The sequence below is a fragment of the Chiloscyllium punctatum genome, chromosome 5, assembly GCF_047496795.1.
Source record: "Chiloscyllium punctatum isolate Juve2018m chromosome 5, sChiPun1.3, whole genome shotgun sequence".
NCBI classification, from domain to species: Eukaryota; Metazoa; Chordata; class Chondrichthyes; order Orectolobiformes; family Hemiscylliidae; genus Chiloscyllium; species Chiloscyllium punctatum.
Genome location: NC_092743.1, coordinates 36563958 through 36586489, shown reverse-complemented (window position 1 = coordinate 36586489; position 22532 = coordinate 36563958). Strand labels below are relative to the sequence as shown.

The window sequence follows — 22532 nt, the reverse complement described above, 5'->3', positions numbered from 1 at the left end:
GTGGAATTCCTGCTACAGTTTAGCTTCAAATTGTAAAACACTGTGCCCTTGTACAAGAAATTATGTAAAACCTTATGTATGAATGTCCAATACTTCTATATCCACAGCCAAAGTAAAGATGCTTGCTTCTAGCCTGTCCTTGCTTCTCAACAGTCATAGAAGAGTCTGATTTCTGAAAAGGATTTTTTTTCTTCAGTTCAATTCCCAATGCCCCTTTTTTTAGCACCTTTCAAACTCATGTCCTCTGCTGTCTGTTATGGGACAACAATTAGAGGTGTGGTTATTTTTCTAATGTGAAGTACATAAGGTATAATTCTTAAAGGCAGACAAATTCCCAATCCCTGTGCCACTACAAGCTGACAATCTCCAACAATCACATATGGGCATTGACCACACCAAGTGAATGACCAGGAATCAACAATGATATTAACATCCATTGTTCAGACATGAAAGGCACAGTTGGCTCACCAAACAAGTGAACATCAGGAACATCATACTCACAATATTCCTATCCTCTCATAGGTGAAGATTGGCTCTGATCCATTCCAAATGCTTGGTAGTAAGTATCTTGTTCTCACTGATTACTTTTTAGGAACATCTGATGGTTACATGCCACATCAGGTTCTATGATAGCAGAGCACTCTCAGTGGGATCTTCAGTTTATTCAGCACAACATATTAACTGGATTCCAGCCAGATAGCCAAGTACAAAATTAGATGCAATTCCTTTTTTTGTTAATAAATTGTTTACATAACATGCATGTCTGCCTCATTATTACCATCAAGTCAGGTATAAGTCCCTTTATAAAATGTCCAGAATTGCTCTTACACGTAATTGAGTGTTCTTCTTCACATCACCATCAGTACATAGCCCATGGTTCCAAGTAATTAATTTATATGCAAAACTTTTTAAGGCTAATTAAAACCATGGAAAGGGGAGGGAAGCAATGCTCTAAATACACAATTAAACCTTTCACCCGTATATCGAAACAATATAACTGACATACCATGAACAACCAGGTGAAGTGATTTCTAAGAATGAGCCTCATTTCAATGGTTAATTATTTCATGATATGTATCAGAAACCATTATCCATATACCCATAGTCTTGAAGAAGTTATGATTCATACAATCAAATTATTTGTTACTAAAATGTTGGCAGGCAGATCAATGCTTGCAGATTGCTAAGCCCTACCTACACAAACCTCTGTTTATGAGTCCATGCACAGCTATGCTGGTTACCTTAGCTTCCACCTTTCCATCCATCCTGAAGATAGGGATGCTGTTTAGATAGAACTGAAGATGATGGATGATGTACGTGATAGTTACTATGTAAGTTTTACAAATTAGCAGCAGGACAATTGAAATAACTCCACAGAGGTGGGTATCCCATCACCAAGTCACCCTTTATTGGGTGAACAGTCCTTGACTTTACTGCTGCCTCATTCAGAGTCAAGTATGCGAGTGCCAGTATTTCTGACACTCCTTTATTTTTTTTTCCCCTCCTCTCAGACACAGTCAAGGAGGAGAGTCCTTGAACGCACACACACACAGGTCCAGCTCCCTCAGAGGCAGCTCTCAGGATGACCTGAACCTTTGACTCTCCAGTTTTCTTAAAAAAAATTTTTCCCCAGCACCCATGGTGTGTGTGCGCAGGTATGAGACAAAGTGAGAGACACAAGGTGTACGAAGCTTTATTCAATTTCCACCACCAGGAAGAAGGGAAACACCCGAGTGGCCAGTGACAAGCAGTGCCCTTCACAAAAGGCAATGCTGTGTGATCAAACAGTGAAGGGGAGAGCAGGGATTAAATCAAAATAGAGTTGGGACACTCCTTTATTTATTTTTTTTTTCTTTTTTTTTCTCTTTTTTTTTGGCCAGTGACAAGCACTGCCGTTCAAACCAAAGGGTAATGCTGTGTGAACGCCTGTTCTTTTTTTTTTCTTTTTTTTTGTTGTTTTTTTTAAGGTGAAGGGGAGGGTATGGACTTCAATAGCATTTTATTTATTTATTTATTTTTTGAGCCCTCTGTTTATATTTTTTTTCTTTTTATTTTCCCACACTACCGTCTAACTGCGGTAGTGCTTATTTATTCCCCAGGACCCATGGTGTGAAACACAGTGAAAGACACAAAGTGCACAAATCTTTATTCAATTTCCACCACCAGGAAGATATGAAAAACACCCGAGTGGCCAGTGACAAGCAGTGCCCTTCACATCAAAGGGCAATGCTGTGTGATCAAAACAGACACTCCTTTATTTTTTTTTATACCCCTACGCTACCGCCTAAGTGCGGTAGTGCTTATTTTTTCCCCAGCACCCATGGTGTGTGTGTGCAGGTGTGAGACACAGTGAGAGACACAAAGTGCACCAATCTTTATTCAATTTCCACCACCAGGAAGATATGAAAAATACCCGAGTGGCCAGTGACAAGCAGTGCCCTTCACATCAAAGGGCAATGCTGTGTGATCAAAACAGACACTCCTTTATTATCTGTCAGCCAGATCTCCCTGATTGGACCAGATTAACAACGCTAATCGGGGATTAGATATTCTATGAGGTCCAGCTGGCTGACTGCATGACAACACAGAATCCTGTAACTAGTACATGAATACTGCGCAAGTCTTCAGCTTTCTACCACTTTTGTGCAGACCTTCATTGGTGCTATGTTGTTAGGAATATAGGTCCGATCAGAACAGACCATAATTCCATATCATTGGAAGATTCAAACATAAACTAATCAAACACAACGTCTGAGCAAAGGTTACACATTCCACTTTCACAGAGAATAGTTGTTCAAATCTTTTATGGATTCCAGAAACTTATCCAGTTTCTAGACTGGATCATTTTATTTAGTCACCTTTATATTATGATGACTGATGAGTCGACTTGTTATTGTTAGTTTTTTGTATCATATGTCCATTGTCCTTTGTTACTATTATTATATAATTAACTTTTACTTCTTAAAGGGGGATATGATGGGGTAACTTTTAAGAATAGAGTTATGTTTCTAACATCAGTAGTGTAATAATGTGACATAACATACTGTGATTTCTGTCTGAAGAAGGTATCTATTCAAGGAAGATTGTATGTGCATGCAAAATATCCATGAATAAAAATTCATGTTATGATTTTACTGATACCATTTGTGCCTTGTGCATAGCTGTACAGCTCCACAATTGCAACAGACTACTTCTCCACACCTAGTACTCATCACCAGAAATCATCTCCAGTTAAATACTGGATAGATTAATCATTTTCCACCCTTCTTCCTAAAAATCTGTCCCTTGTTACTGACTCCAATAATCTTCCTGGTAACAGTCAGAGATTTAGTCAGACTGTTCACAATCTTGACGTCAAATTTCACCACAGAGTCAGTTTCTGACTTATAATCATGCCATCTTGAACACCATCAATTTCCATGTCCCTGACATTACCTGATTTTGCCAGTCTCAGCTAATGTGCTACTGAAATTCTCATTCATGCCAACATTACCTCTCATTCATGCCTACAATATCTCTAAACTTGACTGTTCCAATACCCTTTTGCCATGTCTTCCACATATTATCTCACATAAAGTTGGGATCATCCCAAAGCTCTGCTGCTGATGACTTCACTCACATCAAGTTCACCTACTATGGTGCGCCTGCTGACCCTCATTGGGACCCTTCCTATTCCAGAGTCTCCTTCACCCTCACAAACCTTTGAGATAGCTGTGCTCATTTAATTCCAGATCCTGGGACTCCTTGATATTTTCACTCCACTGTTGATAGTTACACTTTAGGTTGCCTGGGATCTGAGCTCGGGAATTCTGCCCTTATATTGCTGCACGTCATGATCTGACTTTCCACCTTTAAAGCACTTTTAAAACCTCTATACTCATTTGATGTTGTCTCTTTATATCTCCATACATGACTTAGTATCATATCTTGTTTTACAATGCTCCTGTATAGGACTTTGGGACTTTTTATGATGTTAAAGGTGCAATTATTTGTTGCTATTTCCAATACTGGTCCTGTGCATACAATTATGCACAAATCAGTAAGATTGCCTCAATTGCAAAATGATGGTCAGAAAATGCAACAATAACAACCATAATAAAGAAACCTTCCTGGCCTTAAGTTTCCAAGATTTTATTCTATTCACTCAGGGGATGGGAGCTTGAAAATGGAAAACAATGGCTTTTGGGCTGACAGATAAACAATTTAAAGAATAAGTATGTGTGCAACAAGAATTAATGTGTTGACTACCTAATAATTGAAGGGTGTTTTGTACTTTAGTAAGTGTGTTGGCCTGTCATTTTAAGAGTCTGATCATGTGACATTATCAGCCTCATTGGAGGGAATCAGCTCAGTCTAACTTGTTGCCTTGTAGACAAAACATTTTCTAAATAAAACACTTGTTGTTTTAAATGTTGCAGTCTCCCAATCATTTTTGAATTTAACACAAGAAGGAAACTCGTTCTAAGAATGGAATCTGTTTAGAGATTTATCTGAATCATAGTTAGCAATCTTTTTGGAAGGAGCGATCACAGTATGGTTGAATTTAGAGTACAGATGGTGCTTAAACAAAGGAGACGACAATAGGGTGAGGGAAGAGTTGGCTAAAGTTGACTGGAAACAAAACTTTTGAGGAGCAGTTGAGGAGCAGTGGAGCACTTCCAAATTCCTCAGCAAAAGTATATCCCAGAGAAAAGGAAGGACTATAAGAAAAGAGATAATCTGCCATGAGTGTGTAAGGAAATAAGGGAGGTTATCAAATTAAAAGAGAAAGCATACAACGTGGTCAAGATCAGCAGGAAAGTAGAAGATTGGGAAAGCTTTAAAGGTCAACAGAAAGCCACAAAAAGAGCTCTGAAGAAAAGTAAAATAGAACATGAGGAAGCTAACACAGAATATAAAGACAGATAGCAAAAGTTTCTACAAATACGTAAATGAAAAAGAGTGGCTAAAGTAAACATTGATCCTTTAGAGGATGAGAAGGGGCATTTAGTCATGGGATATGATAAAATGGCTGAGGCATTGAATAAGTATTTGGTGTCAGTCTTCACAGTGGAGGACACAAATAACATGCCAACAATTGACAAAGAGATAAAGGTAGGTGAGGACTTGGAAACAACATTATCATGGAAGAGGTAGTGTTGGGCAATATAATGGAGTTAAGGATAGTCAAGTCTCCTGGCCCTGATGGAATGCATCCCAGGGTACTGAAAGAGATGGTGGATGAAATAACAAGTGTACTTGTGGTAATTTTCCAAAATTTGCTGGACTCCGGGGCAGTTCCAGCAGTTTAGAAAACAACAAATATGATGCCACTGTTTAAAAAGGCAGTAGACAAAAGATGGGGAATTATAGACCAGTTAGCTTAACCTCTGTAGTGTGGAAGATGCTTGAGTTTATTATTAAGGAAGAAATAGCAAGGCATCTAGATAGAAACTGTCCCGTTGGGCAGGCACAACATTGGTTCATGAAGAGCAGGTCATGCTTAACCAACCTTTTGGAATTCTATAAAGATATTATGAAGACTGGACAACAGGGACCTGGTAGGTGTGGTGTACCTAGATTTCAAAGGTGCAGCACAAGAGGCTGCTGCATAAGATTAAGATGCATGGCATTATGGTAAAGTATTAGCATGGATAGAGGATTGGTTGACTAATAGGAAGAAAAGAATGGGGATTAATGAGTGCTATTCTGGTTGGCAACCAGTAACTAGTGGTGTGCCTCAGGGATCAGTGTTGGGATTGCAATTATTTACAATTTACAGAGATGATTTGGAGTTGTGGACACATGTAGTGTGTCAAAGTTTATAGATGACACTGTGAAACTTTACAGAGGCACATAGATACTTGAAGTGAGTGGGCAAAGGAGTGACAGTTGGAAAACAATGTTAATAAAAGTGAAGTCAACCATTTTGGTGGGAGTAACAGTAAAAAGGACAATTACTTGATTGGTAAAAAATTGCAGCATGCTGCTGTGCAAAGGTACCTGGGTGTCCTTGTGCAAGAATCACAGAATATTGGTCTGCAGGTATAACAGACAATTAGGAAGGCAAATGGAATTTTGTCCTCCATTGCTAAAGGGATTGAGATTAAAAGCAGGGAGGTTATTTTGCAGCTGGTGAGGCCACTCCTAGAGTACTGCATGCAGTTTTGGTCTCCTTACTTGAGAAAAGATGGTCTGGCACTAGACGGGATGCAGAGGGCTCATGCCCGAAACGTTGATTCTCCTGCTCCTTGGATGCTTCCTGACCTGCTGCGCTTTTCCAGCAACACATTTTCAGCTCTGATCTCCAGCATCTGCAGTCCTCACTTTCTTCCAGAGTTGAGGGGGTTGGTTTATGAGAGACTGTGTAGACTGGGATTATATTCATTGGAATTTAGAAGAATGAGGGGGATCTTATAGAAACATATAAAATTATGAAGGGAGTAGATAAGATAGACATAGAGAGGATGTTTCCACTGGCAGGTGAAACTAGGAAAAGAAGACATAGCCTCAAAATTAGGGGGAGCAGATTTAGGACTGAATTGAACAGGAACTTCTTCACCCAGAGGGTTGTGAATCTATGGAATTCCCTGCCCAGTGAAGTAGTTGATGCTATTTCAGTAAATTGTTGAAAGCTAAGATAGATTTTCTTTGAACAGTAAAGGAATTAAGGGTTATGGTGAGAGGGCAGCTAAGTGGAGCTGAGGCCACAAAAAGATCAGTCAGGATCGTATTGAATGGCGGAGCAGGCTCAACAGCCAGATGGGCCATTCCTGCTCCAGGTCCTTATTTTCTTATGAGTCTACGCATTTATCGTAAAGTGAAAATGTGGTCCTCATTACAGATCTCAGAGTCACTTCAATAAAGAGACAAAAAGAAATCCAAAGATCCCATCACTGCAGCAGAACAGATACAGTCAGTTAATTTAAAAAAAAAGTTCATCCAGCAAAGAGGTGAACAGTACAGAAAAAGCTTGCTACATGCTCCATCTGAGTGAATACTATGAGTAATGTGTGCATTACAAGGAGGAAAATGTCTTGAGCTATGACTTGGAAAGAAATAGGCAGCCTCAGGGATATCTAGTTTTAAATAGAAGAAACAAAGTAGTGCTAATATTTTCATGGTATATCATTCTACACAGGCCATTTCCATTTACAAAATAGAAATTGACATGAAATTTGGTGGCATGGGATGTAATAATGTAATATAGACAGTTGGAACCTCTACGCAGAGAGATTCCATTACTTCGTTTAGGCTTCCTATCCCCACCTCGCCACCCTAGCCCCCCACCCCCTTTATCTGAAGCAGCCCTTACACTCACACCCAGTCCTGAGGAAGGGTTACACCTAAAATGTTGATTTCTCCACCTCCTGAGGCTGTGTTGCTGTGTTGCTGTCTCCCAGCCTCCTGCTTGCCTACCTTGGATTCTAGCATCTGCAGTTTCTTTTTTCTCTAACAAAATTGAAGCAGATATCAACATCCCTGCATTCCTGAGTATTATGAAAAGCCTGGTACAGCCAGGGAAGTCAGGTTCAAAATCATATGAGGAAAAATTAGGAATCTGACAGAACATTTTTTGCCAAAACCATTAGTGATTGATGATAGGTTCAGGTTCCACAAACACAGTCAGCATAATAGTGAATCTAATTCCCAGTGTGTAGCAATTTTAAAGAAGTTAATAGAATGTTGCAAACTTAAGGACAACTAAAATGATGCTAACGGAGATGGACTGGTGTGTGGTTTAAGATGTGAAGCAACCCAGAAGAAATTACTGATGGAAGGGAGCTAGCCTGAAGGAAAACAGTGGAAATAGCAGCCTTGCTGATATAAAGAAGCTGTAGGCAGAAATGGCGCCACACTGAATGGACACATTTGAGGAAGAAAAATGGCTACTATACAGCAAAAGTACAGAAACCAGAGAGTAGGGGTACAAAAATGGCATGAGAAAAACCCAGATTCTCAGTCCAAAGAGAAGCTGTTATTAAACATACTGGACACTGCTGGCAACACCAACTGTTACTTTGTCATTCCCTTACTGAATGGCAAACTAATGTGAATGGAGATAGACACAGCAGGCATGGTTTCATTGATACCTGAAAGTGTGTATCGGAAGCAGCTAAATCACATTGCTACATAGGCAAAGTGTGCCTTGAAAAAGTATAGAAAACATAGAATAGTACAGCACAATGTATCAATGCAAATGTTCAGTTTTACAACCAGTCTAAAGACTCGTCCTTGCAGGAAATCTTCAAGCTTCAATCTTCAAGAAAAAATGTGGTTGGAGAAAATCAAACTTAACTATAGTAAATCATTTGTCAGGTTCTGAAACTGATCTATCACAAATTCTAAAGAAACATGCCATCATTTTTAACAGGGAACTGGGAAGCATGGAAAAGATTTCTCTCAAGATAAAGATCAAGGATGAGAATGGAGCAAAATGTTGTAAGGCTGGATCAGTGCCTTGTGCAATCATACCAAGATCTTATAAAGATCTTTATAGAAACAGAATGATATGGTGAAACTGTAGTGTAATTTAACCCAATCATTTTCATGAAATTTGAAAACTCTTCTGAATAAAGCTGAGGTCCATTGTCAGTCATAGTTTCCTCTTAGAACACATAAGCAGCAATTGAACCCTGCAGAATTTTGAAGCAATTAATATTTGATTGTCTTCACCTGAACTCCTTGGTTTTCTAAACATTGGAGCACCTTTTGAGCCTGTCATCTTGGTCTGCCCAGGTGGAGCTGAAATAAGTATTTGGAAAATATGGTTTATTACCCCTTCAAAGAATCTGGGGACTGATGAAACACTGAATGGCCAGCTATGTGACTGAAATAGATGCATGTGGGCTTAATTGTCAAATATGACTTTGACTCATCATCCAAATCAAATGGTGTACGGGCATTAGTCAGTTTTAATTTTGAAAAACTCAGACCATTGAACAGATCCTGAATGTTTAGCAAATTATTGGGTGGATTACATGATTTTGTTACTTCATAAATCCCAAATATCTTTCATTACTGTTGCTTTTCGTACTATGATTATGGGAGTAGAGGTAGTTCTTTTATAACACGATGGTTGCATTCTTGTACAACCCTGGATTATACAAATATTACGCTTTAGAAACAGTGCTTAAAGTGTTGGCGATTGAATTGTGTTATAGCCAATACATGTTTTAAAAGTTTGCGCTGTATAAAGTGTCCCCAATTCATTGATTGCGTTACAATAAATTCATGTTAACGAATGAGCATTTTAGCAGAACGACCTGTAGTCCAATTACTCTGTTCAACCTTTGTAATAAGGATCCTCTGCCTTGACTTTTCAGCTCTTATTCTATACTTTGTTTCCAAAGTTTGGTAGAAGATTTGTAGCTCGGGTGCTCATTGTTGTGGTTCTGTTTGCCGAGCTGGGAATTTGTCTTGCAAACGTTTCATCCCCTGTCTAGGTGACATCCTCAGTGCTTAGGAGCCTCCTGTGAAGCGCTTCTGTGCTGTTTCCTCCGGCATTTATAGTGGCCTGTCTCTGCCACAACCGGAAGCGGCAGAGACAGGCCACTATAAATGCCAGAGGAAACAGCACAGAAGCGCTTCACAGGAGGCTCCTAAGCACTGAGGATGCCACCTAGACAGGGGACGAAACGTTTGCAAGACAAATTCCCAGCTCGGCGAACAGAACCACAACATACTTTGTTTCCCTTATTCTTGAATTGGATGGCCAGTTTCACTGAACACATGATAATACATTATCTTATGCTGTGAATTTCACTTTCATGCAAATAATCTCGTTCAAGTTTGACTTCAATGTTTTGATCAGTTTCTACTGGACTAGGCTGGTTACTGATTTGTCACTCTTGGGTTACTTTGCACATTAATTCTTGTAGATGACTGGAAAAATCATCTTTCCCATTATGGAGAATTTCTGACCTCCATAACTTCTTGAATCTATGCAACATTTCTCTGACTGATGCTGTATTAATTCAAGATTCACATCCACTGATGCTCCTGTGTCAACCTCCCTGTCCATTGCAGTTCCACCCAATGTTACTTGGATGACCTGTGAATTTTCATTGTGTTTCTTTGTGTATGGATTTCAACTGACCCCTTATTGACCCACAGCAGTTCAACAATAATTTTCAATGACTGCCATTTCCTTCTATCAGTGTTTTCTCCTTCTTCTGACATGCCTTGGTGAGATGATCTTTCCATTGCAATTACAGCACTCTGTGTCCACAAAGAGACTATTCTGTTCCTAATTTTGGCCTAAGTATCAGTAATAAGACTTTGTAACAGACTTCATTTGGGCCTTTGACCTACTCAGACTGAGATTATTTGCGTCAGCACACTTCCACCTTCTCTCAAGTCATGCTCTGTCCTGTCTATGGCAAGCTTTGTTGAACATCAACTTTGGAAATTTAGGAATTTAAAACAATCAAAGAAGAATCCCTACAGTGTAGGAGCAGGCTATTCAGCCCATTGAGTCAATATCAACGACCACTGAAGAGCATCCCACCCAAACCCACCTCATCCCTGTAACCCTGGATTTCTCATGGCCAATCCACCCAACCTGCACATCTTTGGACTGTCGGAGGAAACCCATGCAGACATAAGGAGAATGTAAAAAACTCCACACAGTGTCCCGAAGGTGGAATTGAACCCAGGTCCCTGGTGCTGTGAGGCATCAATGCAAACCACTGAGCCATCCAAGTGTCCTCACTTTTTAAACCACACACAAATCTGTCTTAGTAATGGTCTGCCTTGAAATTCTCCACAATTACAATAGATGAGCTTTTTCAAAGCTTTCCCCGAGTGCCTGATTAACAGACAGATCATCAAAACTACATCAGATATTAATAGCAGTAAAAAGCTTTACATACGGACTGAAGGACTCTCGATCATAACTGCATCCTCCCAATCTCCTAATAATATCTGTTGATGCAGCCCTCTGTGAAGTTCTGTCCATCCATGTGTACAAATCATTTCCTTAAATATTCAATATTTAGAACTTTCTCACCAAAGACAAAACTGCGTAATTCTCAAATGACTTGCTGGAAATTTATCCAACCCAAATTTTTTTAAGATAACATCCACAATCTCATTTAGCCACCAAAATCTAATAGCTTTGCAGGATAAAACAATATACAGCAAATCTGAAGCAAACCTGCAGTCAACCTGAAGCAAACTGATTTATTCTGGATTGTACACATACACAGATTGCCACAACTTCTTACAAAGACCCAGTTCATTATCAATGGCAATTCGAGGGGAGGAAAGGACAAGTTTGCCCTCAGTTGGATATGGAGGAGAAAGTTGGGTTTGTTGCAGATGTTAGATGGAGAAGTTTCTGTGCCCACACCTCCCCCCTCTCATCTCCGTCCAAGGCCCCAAAGGAGCCATCCACATCCATCAAAGTTCATCTGCACTTCCACATGTCATTTACTGTATCCGTTGCTCCCGAAGTGGTTTCCTCTACACTGGGGAGACAGGACGCCTACTCGCAGAGCGCTTCAGAATTCTCCAGCAACCAAACCACACCAACCAAACCCACCACCCTGTGGTTGAACACTTCAACTCCCCCTTCCCACACTGCCAAGGACATGCAAATCCTGGGCCTCCTCCATCGCCACTCCATAACCACCCAACGCCTGAAGGAAGAATGCCTCATCTTCCACTTTGGGACCCTCCAACCCCATGGCATCAATGTGGATTTCACCAGTTTCCTCATTTCCCCTCCCCACAGATTATCCCAGATCCAACCTTCCAACTTGGCACCGCCCTCATGACCTGTCCATCTTCCTTCCCACCTATCCACTCCACCCTCCCCTCTGGCCTATCACCATTACCCCCACCCCCATCTACTATCGTGCTCTCAGCTACCTTCCCCCCAGCCCCACCCCCATCCAATTTATCTCTCCAGTCCTCGGCTCACAGCCTCATTCTTAATGACAGGTTTTTGCCCAAAATATTGACTCTCCTACTCCTCCAATGCTGCCTGACCTGCTGTGTTTTTCCAGCACCACACTCTCCACAATAATCTCCAGCATCTGCAGTCCTTACTTTCACTTGGAGAAGTTCATGTCTATTCTCGGATTCCACCATCCCTTTCCTATGAAAACACCCCTCATCACAAAACTTGAGGACTTACAAACAAGAAAATTAATTTGATTTCTAGTATCTGTGGTGTTTTGCTTTTATTTGCCCAATTTCAAAACAGCGCACCCTCCTTATTCCCAGAGAAATCTATAAAGTTCATGCTCAACTAACCTTTCCCTTGTAAGATGCAGGATAATAATTAAATGATATATGTTACCCTAGACCATTGTACATGGTTCAGGTCCCCAATGAAATCCTAAGTGATGAAATGTATATGTACAGGCAGTCTCTGGATTGCAAACAGAGTATGTTCCTGAGTATGTTTGGAAGTTGATTTGTATACAAGTCAGAACACAATGCTGGACAACATAAAATAGCCATTTGTAAACCTGAGGAAACATTCACGTTTAATATTTAAAATTAATGTTAGGCTATATTTGGTGACACCAATACATACGTGTTATGTGCCACTTTGAATCATGTGTGCAGATTTCAGGGGAGCATAGTCAGAGGTGGGGAAGAGATCAGTATTGCTAGTGATGAAGAGATCAGGAGGACCCATGAAGGAGTGGAAGTGGGAAATTGGAATCTGGGAGAGAACTGGAGTGGTGGGGACAGGCAACAAGTGCCCAGCCTCAGGGAGGTTGGGCTACATGGAGACAGAGGGGAAGAGGGCCTCGCTCTCATTTTCACTTTGGGATTTCCCCATCATTCTGGCCCCTTATTTGGCATCCCTTGACTCATCACCCATGCCCCATCTTCCCACCAGCACGTTCCCATGTCTAGTATCCCTCCTCCCACTACTAAAGCTCAGTTCAAAATTGCTTTACTCCTCTCTGTTCATGCGCAATAATGGATTTCCCAATGTCGTCACACGTAAAATTTATATGACATTGTCAGTGATTAGAATCCTGAGTGTCCAAAGAGCATGCTCACAGTTGTCAGTGTTAGAAAACACTGCCTTGATATTAATACATCTCCTGTATGGGATCTCATTTGCAAGGACAAACATTCATAGGTCGGAAGTTTGTAAACTGGGACTGCCTGTCAGTGGCTCTGATGTAGCAGTACTGTATAGCTTTGTAATTTTAATTTAGAGCTGAGAAGACTGAGAGAGGAGCTGATAGAGGACCATAAGCAGGTGGATAGCAAGCTGCAGTTCCTCTTAGTTGAAGGACCAATAATAAGAGGGTATCATTTCAAATTCAAAAGCAGGAGGTTCATAGGGGATTTGAGAAAAATCCTTCTCCAATCCGATGGTGCAGACACTTGCATATTTTTGGTGGTATAGACTTGCTGGGTCGAAGGTCCTCTTCTGTTCAGTGTGATTCTGAGAGTGAGCTTTTCCTGTCAGGTGATGACTCTGTGGTGAAAAGTTGTGTAGATAAGACTGGAAAAGCCACACTGTTTTCCGTGGATAAGGGAAATTTGGAAAGGAAATTTGATCCAGGTGTTCAAAAATCATCAAGGGTCTGGAGTCGAGAGCAACAAACGACTCCCATTGGTGGAGGGAGCAACAATCCTGAAGAATGCTGCCACCATTCCATTTCAATCGAGTCCATGGGTCAGCAGCTGCACATCCCGCAGCTCGCCGCCAGGGGGAGCCCCATGACCGAGCAACCCTGCCCCACCGCCGTGACGTCAACACGTAAGGGCCGCGGCGTCACGTCACGCGGGACGGCCGTTGGATGGAGTCACGTGGGGCACCCCCCCCCTCCACTGATCCTGCAGGATGTTCCCAGAATTGAACGACATCCTTGATACAACGCCGGAAACCTGCGAGCAGGTAAAGTGGGCCCCTCTGTGATGGGGAAGGAGGCTGGGCTTCGGGCCTCTGTTGGGAGCGTGGACAAGGAGGGATCTGCTGGGAGGGAAAGGGGCTTCCTGTGGGGCTCTGTTGGGAATTGCAGGAGGAAGCCATTCAGCCCATCGTGCTTGCACCATCTCTGGTTTCACCCCCCATATCCCTGCACACTTACTTTCAAAATACCTATCCAATGCCACCTTGAATGCTTCAATTGAATCTGTTTCCCCATCACATTTCCAGACAGTACGTTCCACATTCTAACCACTCAATTTTTTTTTACACACGTGTAACCCTTGCCTTGTTTGCACATCACATTGGTGACTTGCTGTGAGGCTCGTCTGGGACTGGGGAAGAGGGAATGGGATTTGCAGTGGATCATAGCTGGGAGTGGGGAAGAGGGAATGGGATTTGCAGTGGATCATAGCTGGGAGTGGGGAAGAGGGAATGGGATTTGCAGTGGATCATAGCTGGGAGTGGGGAAGTGGGCACAGGACTTGCTGTGGGGCTCTGGTGGGACAAGGGTTTTCTGTGAGTTTGGTTGGTGGGGCTTCTTATGGGTTTATGAATGAATCAGTGTGGACAGTGACATAGAGTACAAGTAAGCTGTTTAGCTTTTCTAGCCCATTCCAACTTTCCAGATCATAGCTGATCATCTACCCATCAAATCTCCTCCACCACTCAATGAGATCGTGGCCAATCTGAATCTTCAAGAATCTGAAGAAATTGCTCTGAAGTTACCATTCCCTTACTCTGAGATTATACCCTCTGTCTCACTCTTGCTGCTAAATTGTTTCTGAAGAAGGGCTTATGCCCGAAATGTCGATTCTCCTGCTCCTTTGATGCTGCCTGACCTGCTGTGCTTTTCCAGCAACACCTTTTTAAGCTCTGATCTCCAGCATCTGCAGTCCTCACTTTCTCCTCCCTGCTAAATTGTTTATTTGTATTGTACTATAACTAACAAGCACCAACTCTTTCAGAATGGCTGACCAATAAAGACAGCCATAGTCTTCTCAAGCATAAACCACTTCTTTCAATTTTCTGACTCTGTCGACTGTCCTCTTCTCTGCTGTGGTTGGAAGTAATTTTGACATGTTTATGGTCCCTAAAACAGCTGAACTCTCTCAATTTCTCGGTTTGCTCCTGCTTTGATTTCAAAATGCTCCACTGCTTCTTTTTCAGGCCTCTGTTCAAATGGTTAGGCATAATGAAGGTAGAGCACAGCCATTTTAAAATGTAAAAACAAAATCAAAAAAGTGCTGCCACACCAGGAGTTTTTTCAGTTCATTCAAAGGATATGAATGTCGCTTGATAGACTTGATTAGCCCAACTCCAGCTGGGGGTGAGCTGCCTCCTTGAATCACTGCAGTCCCTTCTGTAACAACTGTTTGTGTTTTATTTGTCTGTATTTTTGATGCTAGACTGAAACCAAAAAAAAGTTTTAAAAATCAAGGATAGTGGATTATTAAAGCAAGTTATCTGATGCTCATCGTAAGCAGTGTTTACACTGCTGTTTGGTAAACAATGAAGGAGGTTCCTGTAGATGAGCTGAAAATTATGTGTGCAAAAAGGAGATTCAGCTGGTAACAAATAGCTGATTAATCTGTGGAATGTTAACCTGTTATCGAAGACCAGGGCCTTCTGAGTGCTAACAGCTATGTGAGTTACTCCCATGGAGCTGAACAGCTTCTGGGTCTGCATGTTTGGCGGCATGGTGGCTACAGCGCTGGGGACCCAGATGCGATTCCTGCCTTGGGCGACTGTATCTGTGTGGAGTTTGCACATTCTCCCAATGTCTGCGTGGGTTTCCTCCAGGTGCTCCGGTTCCCTACCACAAGCCAAAGATGTGTAGGTCAGGTGAATTGGCCATGATAAATTACCCATAGTGTTGGGTGCATTAGTCAGAGGGAAATGGATCTGGGTGAGTAACTCTTTGGAGGGTCAGTGTGGACTTGTTGGGCTGAAGGGTCTGTTTCCACACTGTAGGGAATCTAATCTAATCTATTGGAACTCTGGAAAGGAATCAACTATCTTTTTCTCTGCAGTAAAAATACTTCAAACCAGTTTACCTCCGCTCATCAATCACTGTAAGCTTTTGATGAAGAAGACATGTTGTTAGTGTGAGCTAGTCACCTCTGCATCCTGTGAAAATGAATTCCCTGGAGAAGTAAGGTAAAGGAGCAGCAGATCCTGACAATCCAAAAGGATCTTCTCAGCGAACCCTATGGGTGTTGAACTGCCTTCCCAGTCTTTCCCTCTGTCCATAATGCACATTTTTTTGTCTGTGTGTTAGTTGTAACTCTTAGAGCGAGATGATCATAAGATGTAGGAGCCAAAGTATACCATTCAGCCCATCAGGTCTGCTCTGTCATTTCTGCCTTTAATTCCTTTTACATCCCTTGATTCCCTTACTGTTTAAAAATCTGCATGTCTCACCCTTGAATATATTAAATGACCCAGCCTTGATCATGTTCCCCAGTAAAATATTCTACAGACTGACTACCCTCAGAAGAAATTCCTGCTCATCTCTACCTTAAATGTGCAGCCCCTTTATTTTAAGATTATGCCTATAGGTCTCAGACTCTCTCCCAAGGCGAAATACATTTCTGCATCTACATTGTCAAGTCATCTAAGAATCTTGCAAGTTTCAATAAGATTGTGTCTCATTCTTCTAAATTCCAATGAATATAGACGCAACCTATTCAATCTCTGCTGAGTATCTGCCTAGTGAACCTTATCTGGGCTGCCTTAAATGCCAGTGTATCTTTCCCTAAATAAGGGTCTCAAACCTGTTCACAGTATTCAAGCTGAGGTCTGATGAGTGCCTTGGATAGTTTTAGCAAAACCTCCCTACCATTATACTCTATTCCCTTTTTGAAATAACTGTCAACATTCCATTTGCTTTTTCTATTACCTGTTGAACTTCGATTCTAGCTGTTTGTAATTCATGCATTAGGTTTCAAATCTTTTTGTTCTGTAGTTTTCTGCAGTCTTTCTCCATTTAAATAATGGGCAGTTCCTCTATCTTCCTGTTGAAGTATGTAACTTAACATTTTCCCACATTGTATCAGCTAATTTTCTGGCTCACTCCCTTGGACTGTCTATATCCTCTGCAGATCCTGCTATCCTCACCATTTGTTTTTCTTACCTTTTTCTTTATCATTAGCAGTACATTCACATGTCTAAGTTGTTAATATATATTGTAAATAATTATGGCTGCAGCACTTACTGTGTGAATCCTGTGGTTACAGCTTGCCATTCTGAAAATACTCCCCCACTCTTATCCCAACGTTCATCTATTAGTCAGTCCTCTATGGATGGTAGTTATTTTACTCAACCTGTTTTGAGATGTTATGGCAAATCTTTGGAGCAGGTCAGACTTAAACCCATGTCTGTGCCCCTTATGGACATTACCACTGTGCCACAGGAGGCTTCTGTCTGTGCTAATATACTCCCTCCAATGCATGGGTTCTTAAGTAGCTGAACATGTGGTACCTTATCATACACCATCTGAAAATCCAAGTTAGACCACCACTGCTTCCCTGGTTACTCCCTCTGGTGGTCATTATCATATTCCTTTCCTTTTGCACTAGATTGGTTAGTATCCATGGTACATAATTATTTATCTATAGCTGTTTAATTGTAATAATTCTTAAGTACTGAAATTTGGTCCACGCTTTTTGTCAACTTGGATCTGAAAGACTGATACATCAGGGAATTTTGTGTACTCTTAAAAAGTCTTTAACTACTGTGAGAAGTGCGAGAATAATGGTTTCTAGCACTCTGCGTTTAAGGCATAACGCTGGAGTGTGGAGAACACGCACAGTGCTGTTTGGAAGGGAGGTCCAGGATTTAGCAGTGAATGAACAGTGATACAGTTCCAACTTCGAATGCTATGCAACTTGGAGAGAGCTTACAGGCGGTGATCTTCCTATGGATGTGCAACCCCTGTCCTTCCAGCGATCGTGGTTTGGAACGTTCAGTCTGAGGAATGGAGTAGTTGCCTGTATCTTATAGATGATGCACATTGCATCTTCCCTGTCAGTGATAATTGGAGTGAATGTTGAAGATGTTAGATGGGATTCCATTCAAGCTAGATGGTGCCAAGCTTCTTGACTGTTGTTGGTGTACTTTTCCAATCAAGTGGCAGTTATTCGATGACTTGTGCTTTGTCAATAATGGGCAAGCGTTGAGGTTTTCACTGCAGAATTCACAGCCTTTGACCTAATGTGGGCACATTTATTATATTGTGGTGAAAAAATTTCTCTTTACAATTAAATTTGGGTATTAGTCTATCTTGTTTTTGTAACATGTTTTAATAATTGACCAGGGTAGTCTTTTCAAAACTATGATTTTAAGCCAGTCTGTATCAGAGAGTAGATGCCTAACATACTTCTGGAGGGTAAATGGAAATCTCTTTAACTTTTGGAGGATATTACGAAAGGGGAAGGAAAAAGGAACATGAAGCCATAATCTTAGCAGAAGTTTGGATGAGTAAGTTTTGCTTTAATTTAGTTAATAGCTTTTGAATTCAGTTCAAAGGGACCTAATGATATTAGATTAAAGATGGAGGGAAAAGCGTTGTTCAGAGCAGTTGAGGGTGCAGGAAATCAAAATTTCTCTGCATTTTGAAAACTATAAATTGATAGATTTGGGGAGTACATGAGATTTTGTTTTGGCATGTTTTGAAATCTTTTCAAACTTTCTTTAGAGAAAGAAATAAAAGAAATAAAAAAAACAAACGAAATAAAAACAAAATTGATTTTTGTTGTATTGTTAAAACAAAATTTGCAGTCTTGTGCTCAAAAAGACTGCAGACATCAAATCGTAATGGGGACCTTGTGGAGAAGATGGTTAGTCCATCCAGGGAGTGGACAGACCCAGAGTATGAACTGGGTTTGGACTGGCTGTTGATGCTACAGCATTAAAATTCAAAAGCTCCCTGCCTAACCTCTCACAGCAGCTCTTGGAAACCTTCTGTGGAAGGTTTAAATATGGCTAATTAACAGACCAAGGATGATACCCAAAACGTTGCCTCTCCTGCTCCTCATGCTGCCTGACCTGTGCATTGCCAGCACCATGCTTTTTTTTGACAAGGATATATGATTGGTCAAGTAGTGGGGGAGAAAAAAAACCCCTGAAATCCATATTTTTTACTTTTTCACCTTGTATTACTTATTCTAATTTCTTTCACAATGTCCTCCATTTTAATATTTTTGTCTATAGATCCTTGTGTGCTTCTGAATTTTATAACTGATTGCATTATAACATTTGATTATGGCCTCATTATGGCCACAAAGTGATGCATTGGATTGCTGCAGTGACTCTTTCAAAAGGTAGTTATGGAACCTAATTACACCCAATTCTTGTCAGTAATGAACCTATGTTCCTACCTGTCCTGAAATACAAGATGCTAAGCAATCCTTTAGCGTTTCCTGCAACTATATTAATCAGTGGGTTTTTTCTGTATGTCAGTTTTGTTAGTCCAAAAGAACCTTCTGTGTCAGTCTTAAATTTGCTTTGTTCTCATTTGAACCTGCATCCCTAGCATCTACTGCAAGGCCAACATGGAGAGGTATTTCAAGTTTAACTCTCTGGGTAGTATGTTGTTTTTTGTTACCTCCTTGCTGTACCCTTCCAGCTTTGGAAAGTGCATCATACATACTGGTGTGTAAAAGTCAATTTTTAAAGATGAAATTTTTAATCAAAAAGTAAGGAGCTAACTTTTACAAGTGCAATATTTTGAAAAAGTTGAAATCCATCCTCCCCATTGCCACATTATCACAAAGGTGAAAAATTGGATACTGTTCCCAAAAACACCATCCACAAAAGGAGCACAAAAGGGGGCAAAATGTGTTTTTTGTTATTGCATTTACAATTAAAATAGTAAAATGTTGACCTTCTATCACAGTGCAAAATTGTTTCTCTTCATAAACCTGGTACACCATTAAGGGCTGACTTTGAAATCTCCACTGTCTATTTTTTTTGCTGCTGCTGCTTTCAGTACAAAAATGGGATAGATCCACAAAAACTAAATCTGTTCTGACCAGTTTTCATTAATGTATTTAGCAACTTAATTTCCAATTGCAGCCATGCAGTAAACTTTTCTGTTTGCACGTTAATTCTTTGGCATCTGCCTCGACTCTCAAAAAGTGCTTCCTATCTTTTCCAATATCTTGAATTCTCTAACTTCTACAGAATTATTTGTCTTGCTCTGCAATCTCAACAACCTGAGGTGTGAACTAGATTATCTACCTATCATTGCATTTTGTTGCCTTATTAAAGAGTGGCATTGGCAGGAACATCGCACCTGTTAAGCAAGGTGGTATCATGTGTTGATGTGTGCAGGGAGGAAACATCAATTTTCCTGCTCCTCAGATGCTGCCTGACCTGCTGTGCTTTTCCAGCAGCACTCTAACCTTGACACTAGCTACCATCAACAGTATACTGTTCTATGATTCTATCAAACAAGTTTACACCTGGGTAAATTAGACATCAGCAGAAGTAATGCTAAATAGAATGAGTTTATATATTTTGAATTAAAAGTCAATTTTTAACAAAGTTAAACAAGATTGACTTGAGTTTATGGTAAATTTCATACAGGTTTTCTTGAAACCTCTGACACCACCAAATCATGGTTGTTTAGATTTTATTTTCCACTATCTCCAGGGTTTCAACACTTCCTCTTTATCATTATCTCTTGGCCAGACTTGAACATTACCTTCCAGGTGAGGTTTAATTGGAACATTTTGGCAAGGGGTCCTTGGACTTTGATTTTGTGATTTATGTTTCATCACTGCCTTTATGGGTGACATTGTAATCTGCAGGAAATGTTATTCAAATCCGACGTTATTGTGAAAGACAGGATATTTGAAAGAAAAACTGGTTCAGCTAATAGGCAGATGTTGCAGAACAGGTTTAATAATTTTTTGAGTTACTAAAATAAAACTCCTCACTTTTAAGATTCCTTTTTTCCCCAGGAAAGTGTACTTCTTAAGTAAATGAACTCTGCCTCTACAACAGTTTTCCACAGAATTCCTATTGTACTCTCAAGCAGGGATACTGAGGGTCAGGGCAGACTTGATGGGGCAAATAGAGGCATGGTGCCATAGAGACATACAGCACTTCAGTTCAACTTGTCCATGCCAACCAGATATCTTAAATTTAGATCCATTTTCCAGCATTTTGCTCATATCCCTCTAAACCCTTCCTATTCATATACTCATGCCTTTTAAATGTTATTATACCAACCTCCACCACTTCATCTGGCAGCTCACTCCAAACCTGCACCAGCCTCTGCGTGAACAAGCTGCTTGTTTTGTCCGTTTTAAAACTTTCCCCTGTAATCTTAAACCTGTGCCATCTAATTTAGGACCCCCACCTCCATCGAGGGAAAATATCTTGTTTGTCTATTGACCCTAACCATGCCTCTCAGGATTTTATAAACCTCTAAGGTCACCCCTCAACGTCTGATGCTCCAGGGTAAATAGTCCCAGTCTGTTCAGCATCTTGCTATATCTCAAACCCTCCAACCCTGTCACTGTAGGGATTCTGTTCTTTGATTCTAATAATTTTTAACCTACGAGTAGCATTTGTGGCATTGCAGTTGTAGGAAAGAAACTCTGCTTGGAATGAAGAGCAGTAGTCAGTTCTCTTGGGCAATATTTATTACTCATCCAAAACTTAAGGCAAGTTATTTGCTTATTTGTGGGGCTTTCACATGTGTTGCTCTATTTCTTAGACTATCAAAGTTTTACTTGCAAAGTGATGTTTGTGAGCAAAATTAAAACAAAACATGCATGCCATTGATCCTAGAGCTCTCCTCAAGCGAGAAACTGTCAATGGAGAACTTGCTGAAATCCCTGTCCATTCATCTACTTGGTGGTTTCACATTTTGTTGCTTACTTTCTCTCTCCTCAGCTGCAGACATCGACTAGTTTAATAATCTGAGTATTGAGTGGCAGTGGGGTTTATTAACTGTGGAATGCCTTAGTCATATTCACTTCTACAGGATCCAAAAATTTATCTGTTGCAACCAGTGACTGCCGTGTGATTAGAAGCACTGATGCGTAGCTGTGAGCAATAATGTTTGTTCAGGATGCAATGTTGAAAGTACATTGAAACACTACTTGGAGGCTGTATAGTTTTTGCCAATGAAGGCACAACTGTTGAGAATTAAACTGAACGGTGACCAAGCTTTTAATAAAGGAACAAAAGGATAAAGGAGTAAAGTCAGTGGCTGAAGAGCTGGTGTATTGTTCCAGGGATTCAGGTTTTTGGACAATTGAATGTCTTTTGGAATGGAAAAGAGCTGTTAAAAAAAAGGTAGATCTAACCTGAAGTAGAAAGACATCAATATCTTAGTAGGGAGATTTGTTCATTTCATCAAGGAGACTTTATACTAAGACTGGGGGGGGGGGGAATTCTAAATAGCAGTATAAATGGAAGGATTGATGGGAAAGGTTCTGAATGTGAGGAGAGCATGCCAATTAGAAAGACAAGAGTGAGTCAGAGTATGTCATAATTCTGAAGAACTAGATTGCATATATTTCAATACAAGGTCAGGTTGATGAAGGGCATGTTTAAGAACATGGGATTGGGATGTTATAGCTATTATAGAAACTTGGCTGAGATGGACAAGACTGGCAGCTCACTGTTC

The 22532-nt window shown here is 40.6% G+C and overlaps 1 protein-coding gene across 1 annotated transcript in view; it reads left to right on the top strand.

Annotated features, from left to right (window-relative positions):
* Positions 1-13762: 13762 nt before the first annotated feature.
* Positions 13763-22532, top strand: part of elp6 (elongator acetyltransferase complex subunit 6) — a 43153-nt gene continuing 34383 nt past the window's right edge. The window contains exon 1 of the mRNA XM_072570037.1: positions 13763-13855. Coding sequence (XP_072426138.1) covers positions 13802-13855 — 54 coding nt within the window. The 5' untranslated portion in view covers positions 13763-13801. The remainder of the gene's footprint in view (positions 13856-22532) is intronic.